The 27144-nt window shown below is 42.0% G+C and overlaps 1 protein-coding gene across 3 annotated transcripts in view; it reads right to left on the reverse strand.

Moving 5' to 3' along the window:
* SPECC1 (sperm antigen with calponin homology and coiled-coil domains 1) overlaps positions 1-27144 on the reverse strand; it is a 63084-nt gene that overhangs the window by 13963 nt on the left and 21977 nt on the right. For all 3 annotated transcript variants that reach the window (XM_062506897.1, XM_062506896.1, XM_062506895.1), the window contains exons 3-11: positions 16603-18161; positions 14603-14810; positions 13899-13972; positions 13337-13556; positions 5705-5842; positions 5411-5511; positions 4558-4639; positions 2155-2305; positions 1156-1258 (exon numbers count right to left, since the gene is read on the reverse strand). In XM_062506897.1, coding sequence (XP_062362881.1) covers positions 1156-1258; positions 2155-2305; positions 4558-4639; positions 5411-5511; positions 5705-5842; positions 13337-13556; positions 13899-13972; positions 14603-14810; positions 16603-18161 — 2636 coding nt within the window. The remainder of the gene's footprint in view (positions 1-1155; positions 1259-2154; positions 2306-4557; positions 4640-5410; positions 5512-5704; positions 5843-13336; positions 13557-13898; positions 13973-14602; positions 14811-16602; positions 18162-27144) is intronic.

The following is a 27144-nucleotide window of genomic DNA, read 5'->3' on the forward strand; positions in this document are numbered from 1 at the left end:
TGCTGGCTTAACAGAAGTCAGACTTGGAAAAGTCCTATTTCATTAACTGTTTTCTGAGGACTGCGTGGGAATGTTTCCACATACTTTCAAATCCAAGCCCAGGAGAATTTTAGTAGAGGAGATATAAAATAAATCAACACAGCACAGAACACACAATTACAGGGGACAGCACTGTAGCCTCTGAGGCAGCATCAAAGAACTGGAGGCTAAACACTAACCCTAGCCTTACTCTTTCTAAGCTGTGTATAAAGTCAAGAGCTGTCTCCAACACCTTCCTTCTGGGAAACTGCTGCAAACCAGATGAACACACCAGTGCTAAGAAACAACTGAATGGAAAGCTAGTGTCCTCTCTTCCAAACTCCTGCACCCTGCAGCTAATGCTTAATAAAGAGTTGCTCAGGAGGAAAAAAAAAAATATTAACTTTAAAAGATTGAGTCTGCTTTTATTAGAGACTTGCTCCAGGGTGCATAACATGTGGTGATAACTGCTTTTGACTTTGCTCCAAGTAACAAACAATATTTTTCCTGAGAAAGAAAACTCCCAACATTATACCAAACCAAGACTTTCCTGCACATCCAGCAACTAACACAGGATGAAATATTGGCTGTAACTGCCTTCCTTGAAGAACCAACATGAGCCAGGTAAGCACAGCAATGGCCATACAAGACCTGGACAAACCATTAGCCCTGATAAACAGTGAAAATCACTCTGCAAAGAAATGAGACAGTCTCAGGCAGTCTTTGTAAAATCAAGCTGCAGAATTCATTTGGTCAAGGTCACACAGTGAAATACTTCTTTGGCTTTGCAGACAGGACTAAAGAAAAACCTCACACAATAATGTGCTGCCAACAGAAGCCTACAGAAAAAAAATACAATGCTAAATTGAGGCTGCTGTACATATACACTCTGTTTCTCACCATCACCACTGTTCAGGGCAGTAAATATTTTGGGGTTTGTATACAATATACTTATGACAACACAATATTGGGGACTGCAGTGTTAAAGAAATCTGAAGGAAGAGGATGGAAACAGCCCATAAAAGTAAACATGCAAAAATCAACATACAGTAATATCCATATTTCTTTGAAGTGACTGTTTACTGCATACTATAGGAAAGTGATTAAAGTAAAAAGATACCTTTTTACCTCTCTTACCTGGTAACCTTCAGTCTTCTTTTGGCACCATTTCAACAAAGCATTCCTCTTGGAACCCCCATACTCCCGAGCCAGGGCTGCCAGGGGGTCCTTTCTCTCCACACTAAACCAGGGAAGAAGGGAGAAGACAATAAATACACCTGAAATATTTTTAATTTTTACCAGTGTGTAAATAGTACCTGTATGACAAAGCAGAATGGCAGTACAGAACATGAACATAAACCAAACTGAATTAGGCTTTGGAGCTTGCATTTAGTATTTTCCTTTACATGAGATAAATTCAGGTGGTGTCACTGTACATGAACAGCTCAAAAAACAGAACCTGTGGGTATCCAGCGGCGTGTGTTAACCAAACATTACTGCTATTACTTTCATCAGTTTTACTTACACAATTTTCAAGTACTCTCTTTACTTTATATATCAAAAAACAGGATTTAGGTGTAAAATTGAAAGAAACTGCCTAAAGAATCTGCAACAGAAAATTCACACACAGTTGAGCCGCTGTAAAACGAGTTCTTGAATAAAATGAAAAATGTGAAAGCTGAGGACATTCAAAGGCCAACAATCAAAGCACCCACATTGTCTTCACTCTACAGCTTCTACTGGTGGAAATAACGGTGAAGATCAGAGGAAAATATATGTTTTTTTCTCAAGAGAGAAGAAAATTATGCGTCCAATTTCCTTCAGTCCTCAGAGCCTCTGGTTTTTAGCTAACCACAACATTCAAAATGACAGTAAGATAATGAGGGCTGACCACATGTACACATGATGGAATTCTTGTGAACAAGCCAGTGGCTCCTGAAAGCTTGGTAGCCTCATTTCCCATTTTACAGATAACTGTGATCATTACAATCTGAATTTTCATATCTGGATCTATCAGAGCTTGGTAATTCCCAGCAGTCTGCTCTGGAGACAGGATCCTCCAGATTACAGTATTTATCTTGGTGCCAAGTAATGCTGTTTTTCTGTCCTGTTTTTCCCAGGAAGCTGGGCTGATACCTGAGTTTGCTTTGGGGTTTCAAGCAGCTGGGGGTAGAGGAAAGCATCCTGCTGCTGAAGGCCATTGGGGGCTTGCTCAGGGATTCTAGGGAGGGGCTTTTGCGGAGGTAATGGTCTGGTTTCAGCTCTTCATTTCTCCCCTTCAGAAGGTCTGTGGGAATTAAAAAAAGAAAAGCTGTCAGTTTGCAGCTTGAGGAATTTGATTAATCACTGTCCTGCCACCCCAGCACACAATATGTAGTCTGTTGTTTTGATTCTAAACAAATGTACTCATTTGTTCATTAAACACACATGGGGCTAGGAAACCTTGAGCAGATTAGAGGTGACCACAACAAGGAATGGCTTTGATGATTTCAACAGTACAGGCTGCCTGGTTTCCTGTGATTGATACTCCTGCTGGGGGGTAGGGGCCTCAGGTGAATGAAGGGAAATACCAAAATCTACAGTCTTAAAGGTTCAAAAGCTGAGCACCAGATATCTTCACCAGATGACTGAGCAGCCCTAGTACAATGATTTCTTTTCTGCCATTAGCAGACTTGAAAGAAGAAAGCCTCTTGTCTCCTGAATACAGCCCAGGGAAAGGCACTTACTCCTCATGATGTCTGGCATCTGCTCTGACATAATTTTGAGAAGGCTCAATATATTCACAGCAAATGCATCTGTATTTTTCTTACACATATTATATAATGCATATAATAAATTTATGATATATATTGTTACATACTCAAAAGAAAATCACTGCATATCAATACATGAGGTGAAGTAAAGGACTGCACATCATGTTATCAGAAATTACTGAATGTGGAACACAACTTTTTCAGTTACATCCCTATGATAATGATCAATTAATGCCATATCACTGTGGTGTGAATTCCTTCTTATCTCAGCCTCAGCTCCCTTTGACTTATTTCTGGGTGCTAGAAAGTCCAGATGGAGCCAGTAAACCTCTGACTCTTAAAGATCACACCCAAAGACCAGCTCTGGGTAAAGTAATCCATGCTCCTCTCCAACTATGTAACATTTGGGTCATATTAGGGACATCACAGAACCCTGCTGTGACACTGGTCAGATGGAATCAGCAAGAAGATTTTTATTATGGAGACTACTTCACTCTGAATTTCCTTGGGGATAATTTTTGATTCAATGTTGTTTGCACAGGGCTTGGATCAACTGCCTTCTAGGATTATTTAGATTGGAACCAGAGCTGTTACAACTTTACAGTGAGTAAGCCTTTGCTATGGATTATTGGAACTAAATTAAATCCAGGTACAAAGAAAAGCTGTAAATACAAGAACTTGTTAGATAAACAGCCATAATTTTTTTTACCATACAATAGCTTATAAAATATCTGTCGATTTTAACAGATTTTCACAAAACTGCCAGTGGGAAATAAAAGAAATAATTCTTCCATGGCCCAGAGTGAGATATTTATTGTTAAGGATTGGCATCATATTACACATCTGATAGATTATTTCACTCTACAGTAAAGTGATAGAGATTAAAAAGGTCTTACGTTGTGTTTGGGTTCTATACACTCATGCAAGACTTCCTGGAAACCAACTGATACCAGTAAATAAACCCTGTCCATTTCCCTAGACAGAAGCAGACACTTCTGCTTGCTTAGCCAGGTTCTAATTTCTCTCCTGTCTTAGCAAACTATTGCAGAAAATTCAGTCTAGCCATTAAGAAGTTGTGACAGTTTTTTCTTTTTGTCCTTCCCTGCAGTTTCACTACAGGAATACAACATTTCATCCGTCCTTAAAAATTCAAGAAACTATTGTTTCTAAGTTTGATTCCAATGCAACAACTACATTCAGGACCAGATAATAAAAATAAAGGGCCCTAGAGAAAATGGGGAGCAAACACTGGTAGAAAAGAATATTAAATGACAAGAGAACAAAAGCAAAGTGTGAAATGAAAACAAACTCATCTCTTGAGAACTCTAAAAACAAACTATTTCCAGCCCAAATATGACTGCTCCTGAAACAGCCACATCAGTATCTGAAATGTTTGATGTATTTCAAATGAAGCTCAATTTAAAAACAAATAAACCCTTAGAAGACAGTGCTTTGGGCTTGTTCCAGAGACATACATGCTGAACAAAATCCAACCCTCTCCAGTTTCCACAGCGTGGATTACAGAGGTGCCGTGGATACTTCTGAATAAAGAAGGGGAGTTTGTGTTGGCAAACCACAATAGATCAGCTATTTTTTAGTTATGATCAAGATGGGAATAGAAGCACAACAAAATTAATAAACTCTGTAAAACAAAGACACTGGAGGCACTTTCCATGTTTCTTTTGACCATACAAGAAGAGGAAAAATGGCTCAGGCAGAGGCCAACAGTCAATAGCAAGTTTAGTTAACAAAAAGAGGTACTATCTGTACATTTATCACAACTTACCTGCCAGAGGGAGGTCTGACAGATCTGCATGCCTGGCAGTGCCCTTGCTGGCTGGCTTGGTATTGTTATACACAGAATGTCTCTGTGAAACAAAGGTGCAAAAGGTGAAGTATTAGCCATCATGCTTAAATAGGTGAGCAGAAAGAAGAAGTTTCTGCTGTCTCAAGATCACAAAGCACATGGAGGGATACAGAAACCTTTCAGCAGGGTATCAGCTGGACCTAGAACCAGGTAAATAATTGTGAAAAATAAAAGGACAAAGGGACAATATTTTATCTGGTAATACATTGGTTCCTGAACTACTTCACACTTCTGTTTGTATGATTTTTCTCTTGCCAAACACTATTTAGTGCCACCAAATGTAAGGATGCCTGTTCCCAACCCTGAGTCTGCTCCCAACATCCTGAGTCATATGTCAGGAGGATTCTTGTCTCTGCAGCCCCAGAACCAGTTTACAACGAATACCCCATCATCAGGCATTAATACACAGGTCCCAGACCTCACTGGATAGCTGGGAGAGCACACATCTTGGAAATTTCAATTCCAACTCACGTGCTAGCTCCCTAGTTCAGTGTGATGTTTCTTCTATCTCACTCCCAATAATTGAAACCTCTTTTCTGGTCCATGGTGATAAAAGTTCAGAACTGTATTCCACAGAGTTCACATCCGTCCACCGAGACCTCTAAGCTGAAGTCAAGACAAACTCACTTTGATCCTTTTTGTTAGGACCACAGCATTTGATGTTCCACAGCAAACAAACAGATGAGTTTCCCCTTCCCCCTGTCAGCAGATGCTGGAGCCAGCCCTGTGTCCACCTCTTTTGAATCTAGCAGGACAGAAGAGCTCCTTGTACCTGCATTGGGGAAACAGCAGCTGCTGGGGCTGTCCTCACTGGAATTCCACTGAGAGGGCTCCTGGGCACCTTGTGAACTGGGACATTTTGTCCACTGCTACCTGCAAGGAAAAAGCATGGAAACATCTGGATTTCAAACCCATGTATCACTCTCTTGTCAGATCACGGAACCACTGTGTGGTGACATTCCATATTAATGCATATTTATGACAGAAAATACCCATCCAGAAGCAAGAAGCAGATTCTGCTCAGTGCTAGAAATCTTTTTTACTACAAAGTACAATGTTTAAATACCTGAGCATCCCAAGTCGAATGACTTTATCAGTGACTTCACAGTGGCTGCAGATTCTGGGGGTGTGGGAGATGCTCTGCTGAGGCAGACCCCTTGCCAGCGGCTGGTTGTGTCTGACTCCAGAAAATCCACCTCTTCAGCTGCCAGCCTGCAAGGCACAAACCACAGCAGAGTCACGGCAACAAGAAGTGCAGGCACAGATTAAAGGTCTTCACAGATAGTGAGGAAAATCCAACACTGGGCAGGCTCTACTGCAATGCCCAGAATATGGACCACTCTTGGAATATTCAGGTCCTTTTCTTGCAGTGCCTGGCAAACACTAAATCACTGAGTCTGGCAAACTCTTCTGCATTGTTAACCATTTCATCCTCATTCCCAAGCCTCACACAGGAAGGAGGATTTTCATAGGAAAGGAAAAAAAAGCAGAAGCAGTTTGATGAGACTTTTGAGTAATTATCGGTATTTACCTGAAGATGGGCTTTCAATACAGCACAAGTGCCAAGGGGCTACTGTGGCTGTTTATAGTGAGGAAAGCAACCAAAAGGCAAATACACTTCAGAGTAAAAACTCAACACTTAAAACTAATCACCAGAGACATCTGCTAAATAAATGAACCCTCAATCACAATTCATAAGCACTTATATGGGGAATAAAACTCCTAAGTGCTTCATCCTAGCAGACACAGGAAGGCCGAAATCCAATGGCTAGAATGAAGACAGAGCAAATAGAAAAGGTTTCATATTTGAACAGGAAGGATGAAGAAGCTACTCCTTTGAAAAGAAATTCTGAAGTCAAGATCAGGTGCTGGACGTACAGGAGTTCATACAGGAAAGCCCAGAGCTGTGTTAAACATCAAATATAATCACACAGTGAAAGTTGCTGCTAGTCAAGCATTTTACATGATATTGCTTAATGACTTACCTATATTTCTCAGGCAGACTTGGAGTGCAATTACTTAGCTTTAAGTTTAGGAAAGCTGCAAGCAAATACAGTCTAGTCATGTACAAAGAGATCATTTGTACCTTTCCCACTGCTCAGAACTTGCACATGAATTGCTGAGCAGCAGGTTCTGAGCTATCACCACATCTCCCTGTATTTACTATGTTTGATACACACCAATGGCTACATGAACACAAAACCAGAAATTTTTATTTATTTTTATTTCATAAGGTCCCTGAAGGACTCCATCCAGAAAGTGCCATAGGGTTGAACAACTTCTGTGAGCTAAAAACAGAAGTCAGAGCCTTTTCCTTTCCCTTTAGCCATTAGAAAATGGAAGAGGCTAAAGGGTATCAGTGAATAAGAGAATAAGAGTGATTCAAGTTTCTATTTCTGGCAGGGCTTAAGGAGGTGCTGTCTTTAAGCAGACTTTTGCTATTTCTTTAATTCATTGAAGCTCCTGTGTGCCAGGGGAGCCTGCAGAGGCAGATGGCTGGAGAAAAAGCCATTTCAGTTCCATTCTCATTTAATCCAATAAGGAGGAAGGGCAGATTGGATAAGATTCACTGTGCTCTGAGGGAGTCAGTGTTTTGCTAGCCTTAAGTTCCAGCCTTGATATTTGTTCTGTGGTTCATAAAGCATAAACAACAAATCAGCACATGACAGCATCTGCACCTGAGTTGCACAAAGCACAAAAGCTAAATGAGTCCTGCTTCTAGCAAAGTATGGAGGAAGGATAAATTTCTACCTCAAGATCCCAAACCACCCAGTGCAATCTGTTACACTTCCAGTCTGGCCTTTGACTGCAAAAGGATGCAAGCATGCTAAATAGAGTCACTAGAGCAGCCCCTGTGCCACAGAAGAGTCCACTGAGAATTCAGGTGTCATTATTCTGCCATTATGAGGATTCAAGAACTGGAGTTACAACCAGCTTCAATTTTTTTTTTTTTTTAGGAGTAATCTGTAATCTTCAATCTGTATATTTGTAATAGACAGCCTGAAACAACCTCCTTGATTAAAACACAATCACCACAAAAAAACCTGAGGCCTCCCATGCTGCAAACCTCAGCATAGAAGGTAAGAACAATAGTCCTGAGAGCCACTTGCTTCAGTTAAAACAACATATGTCAGCAACAAGCAATGGAGAGATGAAATCTGTGAGCATTTAACCTTAAAAAGAAAAATATGTATGATAGGGAGTGCAAGGGTGTGTACACAGATGGGCTTCTTAAGAGAGAAGCAAAACAGCAAGAGCTTAACTTGCAGTAGCTAATTCAGGAGGACAGCACAGAGCACAAATTAGAAAGATTAATGATAAGCCATAACTTCAAACCCAAAATTACTCCTCCTTATGCACAGTATTTCTTCAGCTTAGCACATCTTAGGTCATCCAATAGACTACACAAGTTCTGCTACAAAAATGAGGGATTTGAACAAAATGTCACCAATTGCTGTGTGCTTTCCTGGAAACAAGAATGAATGGGTCACACAGATAAATGCTGCACGTGCAGCTGGCTGAAATGGAGCAGCTCCAGGAAGAAGCAGAGCACTGGAGCTACAAAGGAATGAAAATTTGCAGTCCCTTTCACAAAACCACTGCCGAGTTTCATTCATTCACTGGTGAGAGAAGTAGAGCTTTTCTCTAACAGCAAGAGTGAGTCTCCTTGTTTTCTAGGTTTGAAATATGTGGACAATTGACTGATAACAAGGTGCAAGTCTTTCTGGGCTTAATGTACAGATTTTTGGCAAACTCAGCCTTCTCATGTTTGTAAAATTTCTAAAGTGCTCTGATGACTGTTACAGGAGGCATAAGACCACATTTTCAGAAATAATGACTCCCCAATCTCATCTTTGACACAGTTCCTGTCATTGTGACTCCTCCTGAACTCCAAGGCACACAAAGAAGAAACGCACAGCTACCACTGCTCAGAATAGGAGAGAGGCCAAGGGCAGGCAGCAGACAATTCCAAACACTTACACATTTATTTGGCACTTCAATATATATTTCTTAAACATAAAAACCAACATTCAACAGCTGCCAGCACAGCAGAGAAAGGCAACACAAGTGTGCATATAGGAAAACACTCCAGTAGCACGGCACAAAGGTGGGGGCCATGCCAAAGCCAGGACATCCTGTGGAATTCTCCACTAGCTCAGCCTGCTCCCACACCAGGCCCTTGCTAGGTCTTCACATCCAGAAAAAAAAGACAGAAATCCCACAGCCAAAACAAAGTATTCCAGTTCTGGAACAAATAGTGAGAATATCCTGGTAGAGATGGTGATCTCTGAGTTTTTCCTCAGCATCCATGGAAAGTTCTCTCCAGTTGTCTCTGGCTGCAGAGCTGAACTTCAAGTTCTCCCTGATCATCAAACACTTCACCTGAGTTAAAGGCATGAGAGTGACTCCTTTCTGAGAGGGGGTTTACTACGGGCTTGATATGTTCGTTTCTTTCCCTTCCATTCTCTCCATCCGCAGTTCTTACAGGAGGACAAAGCTCGCAGGGAACTTCCTCCGAGAAGGTCACAGCAGGACAGGATCCCTGGGTGTCCCTTTCCAGCACCGCCGGGCCGGCCGTGCCACCCAGTGGCGAGTGCCTTGTCAATGCAGGAGAGAGAATCAAACCAGCAGAGCAACTGAGAATGAGCGAGTAAATTTGTGTCTCCACTCAGTTTTGCTGCTGGATTTCAGTGACCTATCCTCAAGCTTGTGTGTCTGTACAAACCATCTGTTCTCTTATATGTATTTAGACACACAGAGACAGGTCATAGAATATAATACTACATGGAGAATTTATGTATATGCCATTAAATTTTATAAATCAGACATACACACTCAGTTTAATTTTTTTTAAGGTTTATATGGCATGTTTGAATGCCTGTTTTGAGGAAAAAACCCATCTCTACAAAAAAAAAAAAAAAAGCTCTCAGTTATTTCAGATCCTCAAATCTCTGATTACTTCTTATGGCTTAGCTGGCTTTAGAGTAATTCAGAACTTCTTCTGCCTCCTGGTGTCTTCTGAAGAGAGAAGCCTTCTGAAACAGAGAGAGGCTCTTGCCCATGGGGAAGAGGTGGACCTGAGCATTCACACTTTGCAATACACTTGAATTTTGCAGGGTAATAAAAAAAACCAAAAAACAGAGGTTCTTTCTTGAATTGATAACTTCCCTTTTTCAGCTGGGAGTTGAAGGCAAGTCCTGCAGTGTCTCACAGGCCTGGCTGTGCCTCCTTTCAGGGCTGTGTTAGCTGGCAGAGATCAGGCACCTGTGGAGAGACACACAGCAGTCAGGGAGGTTATGGAAAGCCACAGCATGCCTACCATGAGGTACAGCTCTCTATTTTACATCATCCCATCATCTCTAAATTAACAGGAGTCAGGGAAATGACAGTGGTTTGGCTAGAACAGTTAAAGGAGAGCCTTAACACTCCACTAATTTGCCTTTGAGATGCGATGAGCAACAACAGTACAAAATACAAAATAAATCTCTGTTGCTCAGATAGGAGAAATTAAATATTTACAGCCAGGGAATCAATGTAGGACAGGAGTGGTAGTGTTCCTGGCTTTCCTCTCCTCTGACTATTCAGACTATTCATTCAAAAGGGGTACATGGACCCATCCAGGCAGCTGAGCTGGTCTGGTCTACCTCAGACAGAGTTTTAGTGCAAGGTCTACCTTGCACTAAAGGGGATGGAATAACCTTTTCCAACGTAAAAGAAAACCACCAAGAACTCTTTAACCAACCCAAACCCCCACACCAAACAACTCTGAGGAGCAAAAACCACTGCTTTGAGAGCCCTGCTCTGCCATCCTCTGCTTGCTGTGAGAGCAGAGTGAACTCTCAAACCTCCATGAGACAGAACAGCTGCAAACACAGGCACAAATGAGCAGCACATCAGCACATAGAGACTGACAGCGGGGTTTAATACACAGAGTACAAGCTCATTTCCAGGAGAAAAGCATGTGACACTGCCATGCTGTGGCATTGGAGACTTTAGGAGGAAAAACAGAAGCAAATTAGTGGGATGCATCACAATGTTCAGTTTAGGCTTCCGTTTGAAGATCTGGTTAATTTTTTAAATTATTCGAAGAAGTTGCTCATTTAATTACAGATTTAATTTCTCTAAGTACTACTCCTGGCCCAACTGTCTTTCCTCCATGTTCTTAGTTCAAGGCACAAAATGTTTTAGTGCCAAAATAATTTTAACAATTTGAAGCCAAAGAGTCAAACCAAGACCTTGAAACTTTTACTTAGGATCTTATCCTGTCTGGTCTTGAAAACATCCAAGGATGGAGACTATTTAACTTCAATTTCTACTACCTGTGAGGAGACAGCTACACAACAGTGGACTGTAAGCTTCTGCATTTTACTGCAGAGAAATAATATTCATTAGGATATAAACTATCATGGAAGACTAATCAATTTGTAGTTTCAACCAATACTAACTTGGTACAAGTTTAATCCTTTTTCCCTTATTCCATTTGGTTGATGCATTCATGACCAACCTCCCCCCACAACATTCTTAGTCATAGAATTAGACATTAATCTGTGTTAAAGATGCCTTTGGGAGGCTCTTACCTTCATTCAGATGAACTCTGATGACCTCATCAGGATTTTTTCTGCAAGTTCTTTGGCTGTTCCTAAACCAAAAATGACTTTTTGTCTGATTAGAAGAACGTAACGGTGAAATCAAACTTGGAGGCAGGAACTCAGGCAGCCACAGGCAAACATTAAAATGGCAGGATGTCGTAGGAGATAAATTGGCTTCAAGATGAATTTGTGAGGTGGAGTCTAATGACCCTCAAGAGATGGCTGAGATTTTGCCAAAAACCTTTGAGTAGCAAGCTCTTTGGAAGGTACATTTTCCAATAAGAGCTTAAAAATCAGACAGGAAACTTTCACTAGGGACTGTCAGACATTCAGCTGAGCGTGCAGCTGCTCAGCATTAGCAAACATGAGGAATACTTTATAGACTCTGTTAAGGTATCATGCTACAAACTGCTTCCACCAGTGCTGAGTACACATCAAAATCCCCACAGACACCAGAATCTACTGCTGATTCTGAGCAGTGGCATTTGTGAAAGCTGACAAAGTGATGATGAGAATATCCCCAGGATGTCCTGGGTGAAAGAAGCCGAGGTGCTGGGGGAGACAGAGACCTCAGGAATGCAAAAATACCTGGAAGTGCAGAACTGGCTCTCAGCAGGAGCTTTGGCAACTTCAGGAATTTGTTTCATAGGTCAGTAGAGCTTTAAAATTCCTGTGTTTAGCTGCTGATCACTGGTTTGTTTAGACAGGGACTTCCATAGGCTTCACTATGTTCCCCATACCACTCAGTACAGACATTTTGCACACTCTGAGAGTCAAATTAATTATCCTGAGAGATGCAAAATTTGGTTCCATTACCTGCCTTTGAAAGAGAATCAATATTGCCCACTGCAGACAGCATACTGGCTCCATGACCAAGGCAATACTCAAAGCAAGCTACACAGAGTCAACATGACACAGAGACAAACACATCCAAGTGTGTGTGACACAAAGGGGGACACAAAAGCCAAAACTGACTTCATTAAATACATGTCTGACCACTTGCTCCTGGAACTACAGGTCTATGGATTCTGGGGTTCCAATTTAAAAAGGAGTATTTGCAGCTCAGGCTTCTTATGCCAAAGAGCTCATAATGCTCCTTATAGATGGAATATAAATATTCCAGTTTGCAAATTAACAGGTCATCTTATATTCATTTGAAGTAATATCAAATATATCTTAAAAGCCAAAATAATACAGAGGGGAAGCTATGAGAATGTGATTCCCCACCTCATATAGGAACCCTGCTTTCAACAAGTGAAATTTCATTAAGAACAAATTAGGAATGGAAACAGAGCCCAGAACCTTAAGTACTGTCTGGTAATATTTTGTCTGAGTACATAGTCTGTAACAGCTTTTCTTTGCATCCACTTGGGACTCTGCTAATGAAACTGGAGCCTAAAAGCATTCCTTTATTTTCTGAAATGAAATTTTTCTGTTTGTTCAATCCAGGCATTCTGATCCATACACCTCCACAAAAAAGCTCTCCCATGTTTTCAGTCCCATCTACTGTACAGCTGCTGTGGAAACTCCTGAATGGAAAAGAGTGAGAAAATAAGTGCCATGTAAAAGCTGGACTATTACTTCACCTGAAAGAAATGACAGGATTCACCCTGTTTCTGTGGCCATTCTGCCAATGGCCATGAATTTACCAAGAGAGAGACTAAAAGACAAATTCTAGGGGGGTAAAATTAATTTCACACATATTTCTGATGAACTGCTTGTGTTACTTTGCCTTTCTGCATTGACTTCCCTCAGGTTAAGAAAACCAAAAAAATCCTTCCACAGATTGTTTAATACAGCTGCATGGAATATCAGTACCAAACCAATCCTTCCACAGATGGTTTAATACAACTGCACAGAGTAATAAACGCATCACCATATTGAGAGCAAAGCTATCAGAGGATATTGGCAATTGTTGCTCTTAATATTTGCTGATTAAAATCTTCATGGCTTAGTTGACAGAACTAGATTGCCAAAAAGAAAACCAGAAACATCTTAGAATAAGAGACAGCAAAATCTGCCAGAAGAGTTACAAACAGACGAGATGCACATCCAAGCCAGCAAATAGTTACTGACAAAGCACTGGTTGCATGCGTGTTAGCAGGCACACAAATCAAGTCTTGGCCCTGGGAAATGGTAAACAACCAACCTGCTGCTGCCCTTCACTTCATCCAGCTCCTTCTGCAGTCTGGCACTCTTCTCCTCCTCCTCTTGCAGCTTCCTCTTCACCACACGGAGCTCCTGCTGAGCTTCACACTTAATGTCATTGGCTACAACCACTGCAGTCTGCAGGTCAGCCTGGAAACGCCTCCACTCCTCTGTGTCCTCCTGGAAAGAGCAATTAGAACCCCAAATTGCTGTAAAAATGCACCCACTCGTGCTGAGCAGTTCATTACTGATCTCTATTGCAGTGATCACAAGCAATCAGGATTTCCCCACAGTTTTAAGGTGGTGCTGGGTCAAACTGAACACTTGCCTCTTTATGCTACCAAAAATATTGCCAAAGAAACTCATGCTAAACTTTCCACTCCAATATTGCCAAGAAGTCCAAAGTGAAGAGGATCAAGACTTAAAGGGTGCAGAAGGAATTTTGCTCTTGTTCTAGGAAAACACAATGCCAGTATTGCAATAAAATCTTGGCTTAGTTTTGTTTTAGAGCTTAAACCTTACCTTCATCTGCTTAGTCAGAGCCTTCAGCTGCCTCTCTGTATCTTGTTTTTGTTCTTCCAGCTTCATTGCTTTGCCTAGAAATGATAAAAAGGTAAAAAGATTATTAAACACATAAGGGCAACAGTGAAAGTGAGGATGAGAGGGCAGAGCAGCTGATTTGGTTTTGCTTCTGGTAATGCCACTAAAATAAACTGAATTAAGACGCTGTCAATGACCAGGAATGGAAACAACAGTGGATCTGGTACTCAAACATCTCTAAAACATGTCATTATTTTCAGGTATTAAACCAGACTGAAATTTAAACAATCCCATGTGGATTCACTTACTCAGCACACACATCCCGAGGGATCACTGATGTGTGGAACAAGCACTAGTTCCACCAGGTGGCAGCTCCCCAACCACAGCTACCTCGACTTTACTCTCTTCCCAGTGCTTTGCCCTAAAAACTCTTTACTAAAAGTCCAATAAATTCCAATTTATGGAACAAGCAATACTTCCTTCACTGAAGAATGAGGCTTGGAGACTGTCTCTAATATTCCATCTATAGCACTATCTGTTAAAATAGTACTTTCATGCATGAACAGAAGGGAATATCCAAAACTGGAATATCTGTAAAGGACAGACCTCCTCCTCCTCCCTGCTGCAGCCATAACTGAGCCCCCCCAGATAAGTTCACTTAAATCCTTTTTTCCAGCTCCACCTACTTTCTAGGTCACTGATGAGCTGGTTATTGTGGAGTTTTATAGCACGATGTTGTTCCACCTGGTCTTCCAACTCAAAAATGGTCTCTTTCAAGTTTTTGATATCTGCTTCATTCTCTGATGTCTTCTCCTGCAGCTTCTGGCTGGTTCTGCTCAGCTGCTCAGCCTGGCGGTCACACACCTCCTTCAGCTGACCACACTCGTTCTCAGCCTGGGAGGGAGGAAAAAAGCTGCAAGTTTGTCCTTATTTCGTAGGAGAACTCGCTCATTAGGGACTTTACTGGGCACCTTGTGGATTTAAGCATTGTGTACACCCAGTATCAATGAAAATGAGAGTCTCAGGAAGCAGAGATGGGCAATGAATGCCAGTTTTCTTTCCTGGCAATAAATACAAGATGCTGCAAAGGAAATGAAATTTTCTGTATGATGACCACAATTCCAAACCAATCTCTGCAGTAAATGGAGAGGAATTATATTCCCGGAAAGCTCCACTCGTATTTCTGTAGCACATTATGAAAGTGATATCACTGCCTTAGGGCCAGGCTGATGATCAGTTCATCCACATTAACAATTTGCTGCTTTTACCATGTGCATTTCCAATGAACTGTGAAAAAACACACACCAGAGCCAGCTACTGCAGATAGGTGTATTTCTGGATATGGGACATCTGGAATTACTGAAGGGGGAATCTGCTGCACTTCAGTTTGTTGGCTCAGCCCACTGATCAATGCTTCCAGGTTTGGGGGTAGCTCTCTGACTATGAACAAGTTATGGAAAAGGGGCAGGCTGCCAATTCAGTGAGCAGCACTGGCACAGCCTCACTGCAGGGCAGCCTTACAGAAGCCTGCGGTCTTGTTTGGGTGTCACAAATAGCCAATGATTCAAAACAGCTTAATTTGAGAGAAGGGAAGAGTGAAAAGAGGGAAATCTGTGGTTTCCAAACCAAGCAATAAAAAGTTTGGTACAGAGTCTGAGCACTCAGCAGTTTTTCATTTATTCTTCATGAACTGCAGCTCCAGAAAGCACTTGGGAGCTTCCTCTACTAACTCCATTTGCTGTGGTCACCTATTTTTGCTGAAAGGACATCTGGATTTTCTAAATCACTCAAACCATGGAGGTGCTTTTTGGCAATGCTCTCTTCCTCTGCAGCCAATTTTATCATTCTCCTCATGCTCCCTTCCCCATACAGGAAAGGCTGCACACTCTCACTCCTTCTGCAGCACTGGGACATAATCACTGCTTGTGCTTTATTAACACTTGTTGAATGATGGCTCATGCTGCAGCTCCTCTGAACAGCCAGGATCACACAGGAAACAGGGACAGTAACTTGCTTAAGCTTGCTTGGACCAAAGCTATGAACTCACAAACGAGGTAAATCGTTCTGAAATAGTTTTTTCTGTCACTTTGCTTATCTCAAAAAAAGCATTTCTTATTTTATTGCAAAAATATTTGTTTTATGAAAATGATCTCATCTGGAGCTTGACTGTGCATCATCAGCCATGTTGCTGCCTCTATCAGCTTCCCCAAGCATGAACTCATGTCCTTGGGTTCTCATGACCAATGACACTGCTAATTAATCATGATTCATTATTCAGAATTTAATATTCAGAGCTAACTATTTATGCCTTTCTCTTCATCTGATTAGCAAGTGATTTATACTATTTGTTCACATTATATCAAAACAATTTTTTATTGATCTGCTCTTCACTCCAATTTTGATAGACACAATTCTATTTACTAAAAGAGTAAATTCTACGGAAGGTATTAGGACAAAATAGGTTTGAATTTATAAATACAGATATGCTAATAGTTATATCTGAGAAAAGATGGGTATAGCAGCAGAAACTGAGACAATATCATATAATCCCAGCTTCTATTCAGAGCTAATCATGCAATTTAAATCCTGGAAACTTAGAATCAATGGCTCAACAACAATGTAAAGGCCAATCTATTTAGGAAAGGACAGAAACAACCATTTTATTTTAGAGCTGTGACTGTTTTACCTTAGAGAGCAGCCCCTGAATGTGCTTCAATTCACTGTTTGCCTTCAGCAGCTCTTGTTTCAGCTCAGTGCAAGAGGCTTCTAACTGAGCCTTTTCTGCGTGGGCTACTTTGAGCATCTCCTGCACCTCGGAGTTGTCAGAGGTGCAGCCCACCACGTTGATTTCTGCAGCCTTTTGTTTCTCATTCTCCAGCTGAGTTCTGAGAGAGCCATTCTCAATTTTCAGACCTTCCAAGGCAATTTTACAGTCCTCCAGACTTTTTGTCACTGTGCTGTTGCTCTGCTGTTCCACTTCTAGAAGCTTAACCAGCTTCTCATTTTCTTCTCTCAGGCTTTTTATCACCTGCTGGGCATCCTGATGCTCCCTTTCTAAGCTTCGTAAGCTGCTGGTTAACTGTTGCTGAATGTTGAGCAATTTCTCTCTTTCAAATTGTGCTTTTTCAAGAACTTCTGCACATTTCTGTTCCAGTTCAAGGACCTTGTCCTCTTGAGCTTCATTCTTGGATCTCTCTTGAAGGAGAGTCATGAGCTTTTCATTTTCCTGGCTCAGCTGCTCAGCTTTATCTCTGTGCTGACGGAACGAAGTCTCCAGGAGAGCTTTCTCTTCCACCAGCTTCTCATTTTCTGTTGTCAGCTCCTGCACCATTTGCTGCTGATCCGACAGCTCCTGCAAAGTGGCCTGCAGCTCTTCTGCTGTGCTGTGGTGATTCTCCTCCATCTTTTGTATTCTCTCTGTAAGAGATGCAACAGAGAGGTCGCTAATATTGTTTGGAGAACTTCCTGCAGTGGAGCACTTGGAGCCTTTGAAGTGGTTGCTGCTGGCAGATGCTGGCCTGGAAGGCACATCTGCAATGTGCTCGAAGTCGGACGCATCGGGTGACAGGGAGGCTTTGGTGACATCGCTGCTGGAAGAACCTGAATTGCGCAGGGCACCCCCGTTCACGTGCTGCCTGTGCTCCCCCGCTTCGCCCCTCGACACATTCTTGGATGGGCTTCCAAAACTCGACTCTTGGGTGGTTGGGGTTGGGAGGCTGCTGTCGCCTCCACTGTTTGTGGTTGTGTCTGAGAGAGGGGAGTTCTCCAGATAAAGCAATTTCTCTTTCAAAGCACGGTTTTCTTCTCCCAGGCTAGCAAGCTCTTTTTGGAAAGTCCTGTTTTTCTCCTGAAGGGTCCTTATTAATGGATCTATGTCAACAGGTGATACTGTTTCTAAATTTTGGTTAGAGGCACCCATTCCTTCAAGGTTGAGTGACCCTTTCTCTTTGCATTTCTTCAACTCACAACGAAGTTTGGTAATTTCCGAATCTTTTGTCTTTGCTTCTGCCAGGAGTTCTTTAACCTGAGATTCCAGAACAGCCTTGTCACCAGTTTCATTCTCTTGCTTGGACTTGCTGGTGGGGCGCACGTGTTTGGTAGGAGTTGGTGCACCAGAAGAGGTGGGGCTGGGCTGTGTTTTCCTGGTGTTGGCTTGACCACGCAGCACAGCTCTCTCCCTGGACACGGATGAGGACAATTCCCGGGGTGCTGGAATCCCTGTGCGCTTCGCAGCTGAAGCTGTTCCTTGAGGAACAAGGGATGAAGCGAATTTGAGTTAGTGGATGAAGAAAACAAGTTTCACAACAACAATGCTGGAGCCTAGGCAGTCCTGGAAAAAAACACCTGAATGTTTGAATAGGTTTAGTCATGACTAACTCTGTGGATTCATGTTTCAAAGGCTGGTATTATTCTGCATTTCTTCCTTTCCCATCCCCTGCAAAGCCTGGTAAACCTTTTCCCAGTGTAATAATACAATATGTAAATACTGCAATACATGAGCTACAACCTCCTATATTAATTATATTGATGAAAAGATAAAAGGGTATAAATTATTTGAAAGTGAAAGTTCTTCACACTACTTTGTAAAATGTTGGATCTAATCCTAATGATTTCTGGGGAAATATTCAGTGACTTAAAATATATTGACTTTGGAAAAAATGTATTTTTATCACACACAAACTATTTGCATTATACTCTATTTAAGCAGATCGTCATAAAAGAAGGACTGAAACATTTATGCTGAGCACAGATTCAGTGAAATAGAAAACTCTTCTGGCACTTCCAACACTGAGACAATTGTGTTGCTGCAGTTTCTTGCAGAGATGGATGAGAGACTTTCCATGTTCTAAATTCCCATCCTCTTATGGAAGAAGAGCAAAAGGAGGTTAGAGAGTTGGAGCTGCTCTGTTGGGTTTTTTCCCCACCAACCAACAATGCAAAGCATTATGTGATTACAAGGGAAATGAAGTTTATGAGTGGCTGATTTTCATCTTTCAAAGGTCTCTTGAAATACAGGACCCCGGGCACTGAAGCAACAATAAGAGAAATCTGAACCATGGAAGTTGTAACAAGCTGGTTAAAGAAAAGAAGCTGGTTCAAAGGGAAGGTTTGACATGCCACTGCAAGTGACAACACTGTGAATTAAAGAAAATCCTCCTGAAAATTCAGGATTTTATTCAAAAGGAAAAGCTCTAAAGTACAACACCATAAAGTGTGGGGATTGGGCACAATGAAGAGATGTTGTCCAATGTAGCCACATAAACAGGATGCAAGAGCGAGTTATGCAAACAGAAAGGGCTAGTGAGCCAGTGTTTGCAATAAAAACAACTTCCAGAAGGACTCTGGGGGGAAATCCTAGAACAAATTCCATCTCCCCACATTCAGGAGGCTCTTTGCCGACACACATGTGCAGCATTCACAGAAAAAGAACATTAAGAGCAAAGGAGAGCAGACTCCCTGCCTTACACAGCAACATCACCACCCTCCCACAGCCTTCTCCTTGGCACAGCAGTGCAGGGCACAGAAGGGTTAACATTAACACCACCCCGTTTGCTCAGCATCTCTTTTGAAGAATGCATTGGGTTTATAAAGCCCACACAAACAGGAGCCCCTCCTCCTCCCCCCCAAACACACACACTCTGCAGCAGCACAATAAACACTCTGAGACAAAGAGCAGCTGAAGAAAAGCCCCCTGAACCCAGCTCAGCACTGGCAGGAGAGCACAGAGAGCCTCTGTCATGGCAGGGGCACGGTGAGGCCAGAGACAAAGGCTCCAGTGTTTTTGGGAAGAGATACAGGGACAGCCAGGCCCACACAGCTTCATTCAGTCACCTACAGCTGGAGGGGACAGCACAGCTCCGGGATCTCTCGTGGAAAGCACCAGGAAAGCAGAGATGGGAACTGTCCTTGCCAGAGCTGGAGGCCCTGGCTCATGGATCATCCCATTTCCAACCCAACTGCCAGCATCTGGCACCCGTAAAACCTACTCAGAGTGAGCTCAGCACATGAGCAAAGCTCGTGGTGTCCATGCAGCCAACACCAGGAGATGAAGGACAGCAGGAAAACTGAAAGGACCGTGATGTGATGTGACTTCCAGCAGAGAAATCCCACCTCAGCACAGCCCCTCCCTGCTCAGAGAGAGGCACAGGTGAACCCCAGGTGCCCAGGTAGGAAAGCACCTGAATGCACCTTGACCACGGAATAGGATGAATGTCCAGCCCACAGAAGCAGTTTTCACACAAGCTGTAACCATACTGCAGTTTTAAGATGTAAAACCTCCATTACAAATGATCACAGATGTTCTTGAATGGAGTGTAAGGGGTGATTTAAAGCCTTCCCTATGTCCTGGGCTTTTATTCCATCTAAGAGGGTTTTTTACCCTTCACACAAAATTTTATGACAAAGCAAGTGCTCTGAAAAACTTTTTTAATGCCCAAACCAGTTCAACAACATGACTGTCACCTGGTCAGTACATGACTAAGCAGTATTCTATAAATAATGGGTGGTATCCTGTACATTAGAAGAAATAACAAGGCAATTACACATTAGTACAAATTGCTTGGCACTAAGGAAACCACCTTTTCCTGGGAGATATGCTGCACTTGTAGGGATGCCAGCATGTTTCCAATCACCACCAGATGACAACTGCAACACGATCCTGAGAAATGGAAGATATATACAAAAGGGTAACAATTAATGATATTTAACTGGGATTACCTGTACTGCACCAGTTTGCCAACCAGTGCAGGCTTTGAGCTTACTCAACGTGCCTCGTGTTTTGCAAGACTCCATGCTCCGCTGACTTGTTCTGTCATAAATCATGAAGCATTTGCTATCCATCAATAACCATTAACCAACTTGGTTTTTGCACCATGTAGAAAGCTTTCCCTATTTTCCTCATTCCACTCTCCACAAGCACCACATGGTACTAAAAAGCCACAAGAAGCCAGGAAAAATAATAGTTCTAGATGCATATGTTGATCACAAAACACCAAATCAAGTATAAACAGTACTTTAAAGTCTATTTTATGGGCAACCCCCCTGTGAATGACCTTGGAGTTGAACAGTGTAGTGGTTGCCAATGACTGCCAAGCCACAGCCCGAGGCTCCATAGGCAGGAACTGCACTGAGGGCTGTGCAAGTCCCCCTGTGACCTGATTAACTGGCCCCCAGTCTGGTGATGGGCTGTGGGAGACTCCAGACAGACACTCCCAGGCTGCTGCATCCAATACAGCCCTAATTTATGCTGCTGTTTTCAGTGGCTGGAATCACAAAGAATTTCACTGCCTGGCCAGTGCTGCTGGTTTTGAGTGGGGGAGAGAAAAAGAACCATCCCTGAAGCTCAGTGGAGGTCACCCCATCACTGTGTTCCTCACCTGGGTGCCCAGTAAGAACTTCTCCATTTTCAGCCTTACCTTTCACTCGTGAGGCATTAAACTGTAACAATAGATAGAGCTTATAATTTTCCAAGTGCTTTAAAATTAACAGCTATTTAACTCAAATCCTCTGAAACACATAATTAAGTTTAGGTTACAGGACAGGGAAGCAGAGAGAAGTGAAACACCTCACCCAAGGTCACACTAAATCAAGATGAGGACCAGGGCTCTTGCCCTGCTGTGCAGTTTTCCATGCACCAGTTGCTGCCAGGGAGCACTCCCTGACTTCCCACTGATGTCAAAAGCCAAAGTATCACTTTAATGAGATGAAAGTTGACCCCTTGAGATGATCTTTTGACATTTTAATCCAATTTTCAACACAACTACAATGTTTCTCGCAGAAGCATCAGGATTACTCCTCAGTTTTTCCACATTATGATCTATTTCTGATCTGAGCTCTCAGCACCTTCCAGAGGGATATCCATAACCAGGAGAAAATGGACTATGGAATGGAGAAAAACATTTCCCAATCCTCCAAGGTGAAACACACAGGAATGTTGTTCAGAAGTAACATCCAGGCAGCACAGCCAATGTAATTACAGTGGTAGCAGGGTAAGGGGAAGTAGGAGGCAAACATTTTACCAGGCACAGGTGTGACATTATGGAATGAAGATTCAATACATTTATCTGCCTTTACATTCCATGTGCTCTGAGGTAGCACATATCACTGCAGTAAAGCACCTTTGAAATTACATTTATTTCACTTGACCCTTAATTATACTAACAGTTCAAACACCTACTTCCCCAGTCCCAGAGCAGAAGAGTAATCTCACTTGGGAAGTGACAACATTTGACTACATGAACACCTTTGAAAAGGTTCTAATTTCTGCCTTGAATCTATTTTTCAGAACTGGAGTCAATACAAAATTATTTTCCTCTGGCCTTTGTCCCATTTGTATCCCACAACCTGCCCTTTTCTTAATCCTTCCCTCCATCAACATATTAATAACTTAAAGGTTAATGCCATGGCCTTCTGCTGTTCCACAGTGGAGTTAACTGGGAATGTTCCATTTAGTACCTTATTCCTCAATTTTAATCCTGTCATCTCTTAAGCAAACAACAATAAAAACACATTTTCTCCTTCAACATATTCAAAATTCCATGTCAGTAATTCACTGTTGCATAGTTTCAGCAGGTACTAAGCCTCCTGCATCGATTTAATTTAAGCACTGATCACACCAAGCCATCTCACAAAGCATTTTAGTCATGTACGACTAAAGCATGGAGACAGATGCAGCTTTGGTGTGGTGTTTTTAAACAATGGATACCTTATTTGAATTGGAAGGGCAGGATAACTAACAAGAAATAAAAGAAAGCTATTCATAGCACTCTGCAATATTCCAGTCATACATATCAGAAAGGCAAACTGTTGCCTGCAGCCAAGTTTGTCCTCTCATGAGGGATGTTAAAGCTTTCTCATTCCAGCTCCTGCTTTTGCAACAGATCAGCAGTTTCACTGTCCCGTGTCTGTCATCCCTAAATCCTCCTCAGAAACGACAGCAAAACAAGAGATTGCAACAAGAAATTAAGGACTAACTCACAGCCTCCCTGGCAACAGAAGACTGGGATTCTTCTGTCATTCTGGAATTCTGTTCTCACATGCCAGGATGCTTTAATAAAATTTCCCATCTGAACAGAACTCCTGAGCCTCAGATACAAAAGTGGTTCCTTGAGGGAAAGGTCAGTATAAATCAAGTGGGCTGGAAGCATTTAGCACTGTGGCTAAGTAAAGGGAATATTAACAGCTCACACTTACAGCAAATAAAAAGAATTATTAAACTACCCCCTATGATTTTGCTGTGTTCTAGCACTTGTGGTTTAGCTGAAATATGTCCTTTTTATCGGTTCTGGCTTTCAGCTCATCCTCTGGCTGTGACTTCAGTAGATCCTGGACTCAAAAGAACTTCCTCAGGCTTTTCCAGGATGTGCTGAGGATCCAGAGCAGCACCAGGAGCACACAGTGACAGCCAGGCAAGGCAGGCAGGCACCCTGTGCTCAGCCTTGCCTGGGAAAGCTCCTGGCACCACTTTCAGCTTCTCATCAAAACAAACCCGGGTCACAGGAGTATCTTAATTTCACCTGGTTTATGACACCTGGTCTAGGACACCAAAATACAGCTGGTCTAGTGCCATTCCAGATGACCTTTAGGTATGTTTAAAATACCTTCACTGCACTCAAAGATTTGGCAGTACCTGTAGGAGACTTGTCCCTTGCTCCAGAGGCAGACAGAGAAACTGGGATGTCTGAAGACACCTTAAGTGCCACCAGACATTGAACTGGTCAGACTTCCACAGCAGATTTACAAACTGATGTTACAAGGCAGATAACAGCAGCTTTTCTGTGCTACATTCAGAATTACTCCAGTGCCCAAGTACCCTTTAGCTGATTTCCAGCTCCACAATGAACAATTTAACACAATGGATTAATATGGGATTCATGACATCATCGGTGTGAATTTAGTCACAGCCAAGTCACAAAAGATGGCATTAGCCTGGAGTCACCACACTCTCCACTGACTCACTGTGATAAAGCAGCACATGTTACAGGGAGCCTGGATGTGTTTTCTGACTTCTTTTGTCAACTCAGAATAAAGTTTTCAAGAACCTAATTAACTTGGTGTTTAAAATCCATTTTTCAAAAGGGATAAGCCACTAAGATCTCAAAGCTTAACTGAAAGCCCAGGGGACTTGGCAGATCCCTTTAACCCTGTTCCAGCATTGATCCTGAGATTGATACTGAGACTCATTAAGAGTCAGTTGGGGATGTCCTTTGGGAAATGGTGACTGTACAGCAGAGAGGAAGGATTGCTGTACACTTGACTCCTTTAAAAGATTTCAGCACACATCTGTTCTGCTGAAACACCTTATTTTCTCCTGCCTTCCCCCCCCCCCCCTTTGTTTAAAGCAAATGAAACAGTTAAAAAATAACTTCCATGCTGACCAGAGATCTTCTGATATCCTAATTAACAGGAAACACAGGGACACATTTCATGGTGGCATGAGGAAAAGCAAACATTGAGAAGCTGGGCAGATATAACAGCAGCCCTTACCTGCACTGCTGGGTTACTTCATACAGCATCTACAGAGACAAAATCCCTGCACATTCTGCCACACTGCTTAATGCCCTTAGCCTTAAACCTCTGGGAATGGCAGGACAGCTTGGTGCCAAACACTGAAGGGATGCACACAACTAAATCAAGCCATGAGGAAGATCTGAATCTGTCTTGGGAGCTGAAATGTGAATGGGACTGGATACAAAAGGCTGGATTTTCAAACAGATGCAGGTGGCAAGAGCACCAGCACCTACTGATATTTTCAAAACTGCTTGAGCTGTTTAGAACTTCATATTTGAGAGTGAAATGGCTGAAACGTCTCCTCCACCTTGAGCTTATGCAAAAGTCAGGATAAAGAATGACACTACTGTATTGTGGCAAAGTATCAAGGCTTGAAGTGCTTGGCACACAAAGGGAATGAGCTGAACAGTTAGCTGTCGGCATTCTTCCATGACAACAGCACTGGATACTCCTTTGAATAATCCTTAGAAACTCAGAGGAACACACCATTTTCCATCCCTTTTAGGGCTGTCCTACAGAAAGGCAATGCCCTCTGCTACCTGGTCTTTATACAGCAGCAAACAAAGCAAAGCAAGGCTTGGCCAGGTTCTTCTGAATTAATCAGCCTGTTTGCAGAGTGTTAGTCATAGAGCCAACACCTTCACAGGTCAGCAACTCCTTGGGAAGGTTCACTTGTACTCCACCTAGCTTTAAAAAAAGACAAGGAGATGGCTCCAGAACAACAAATGTGGTTTTGATAATCCAGCACTAATTATATATAGAAGCTTCTGCTCCAATAGGGCCTTTTACTCACTTAGCAAACACAGACTAAGAGTAATTAAAACATTAACTTTTGTTTCTAAATAATTTTAATGGCCTGTTGGACTGTCTGGCCTCGCTGATTGCATTGTCTGTGGAACAGGCACGATATGCAACAGGAGCAAAGAGCTAAAAGGCTTAATGCAAAGATTTTGATCTATGTAATCATTGTGGAAAGTGTAGGAAAGCAACTCAGGTACTGATATTTGAGATGGAGGATAAGAACAAGAGACCAAAGAGAAATAAAAATTATATTACAAAGTATTCGGGAAAAACAGATGACTGTACTGAAAAAGCTACACTAGCAAAGAAAAAGCAGCAATAAGCATCTTGATCTAAGTAATTCCTAATTTAAGACCACAGAGACCCCTGACATTTGAGGTAGGTTGATTTTATTTTAGTTAGAAATACAAATCTAGAGATCTGGAGTGCAAAAAGCACCCAAGAAAAGGCACTTTAGGAAACTTAAAGATTAAGTCATTGCAAAACTACTTTTCGATGGTTTAAATCTGCAGATGAACTATTGGTAGGACATTCTTTTCAAGGGTGGCCACCAGAAAAGACTCTCCCAAGGCAGGAATGTAACCCAATAGTAGAGACAACCTTATAGTTGAAGCATCTTCATTTAGCTCAAATTTTAGCATCTAAACAAGCAATCAGAATCCACAAAAGGCTCCAGTAAATTTCACAGTGGTTTTAGAAGAGAAAAATATCTGCTGCACAATTAAGGAATGATCTCACACATTTTATTTTCACTTGATCAATAACTCTGTCATCTTGTCCTTGCACAGAAAGTCACATTTAACTCTTCCAGAAAAGTGTTACAATGAAAATAGAGAAAGATCAACTGTACTCGGTATCTGGTGGTTCCAAGCCCAGCACAACCACAAGAAGTGGATTTTAAGTTCACTTTGTCAAAGCTCAATTCTATTACAGTGGAAACAAGGTCACATTCAGAAGGTAAGTGAGAGGAGATCTGATCAAAACCCTGTTCACAAAGTTTCATTGTGAATTTCAGCTGACTTTCTCTGCTCTTTATGGGCCTGTTCACAGACAATTCCTCTCTGAATAACAAGAATAGTTAAAATCTCTTTACCCTGAGAGACTTGCCAGTGTCCACACAAAAGAGTCCCTCTGAACATTTTTGATGCTGTTTACTTGAGTTTGCTGAAAGTTTTTAAACTGAAAATGAAAATTCAAGCCTGGATACCCCTGTTTGGAGTAAAATTTTAAACCTACAAGTACAAATGCAGTGCAGGTTCTACTGTAAGAGGCAACTTTTGCTTCCAAATCTCACACCCAAAGATACACCAGGAAAGTGAGCTGGCTGAGCTGAGAGACAAGAACTGCTCTGTCTTTGCTCCCACAAATAAAAACTTCCCTTTCTAATCTGCTCAAGAGTCAAGGAGCACCCAAGAGGCTCCACTGCTTCATAAGGCTCTGGCACCAAGAGAATCACGAGGTGCTGCTGTGTTCACCCCCAAAATGAGGGACACAAACCCCATGGAATTATCAACATTGGTGCAGGTCACAAGTGGGGTTGGAATCTACCCCTGAGCTGCTCTGGATTTCTGGAGTACCCAGCAACCTGGCATAACAAACACTGAGCCATCCAAAGCAAATGTTCAGGGAAACTCAATACCCTACACTTGCTGGAATATCCCTATGGTAAACTCAACACTACTTTTTTTGGAACTGTTAATACCACTGGGCCTGCCAAAAACTTTAGTCACTTCCAATTTATACCCCTTGTCTACCCCCACAAAAAAATGACTAAAACTTTCAATGTGTACCATTATCTCAAAATTCATCTGGTGAAAGATACAGAAATAGAGAATTTTCCCTTTTTAAAATTAAGTACCTCGACTTGTGTATTTATAATTTCTACAAACACAGCTCATTATTTTAAAAATACATATTT

Source organism: Cinclus cinclus, chromosome 22, assembly GCF_963662255.1.
Source record: "Cinclus cinclus chromosome 22, bCinCin1.1, whole genome shotgun sequence".
Lineage (NCBI taxonomy): Eukaryota > Metazoa > Chordata > Aves > Passeriformes > Cinclidae > Cinclus > Cinclus cinclus.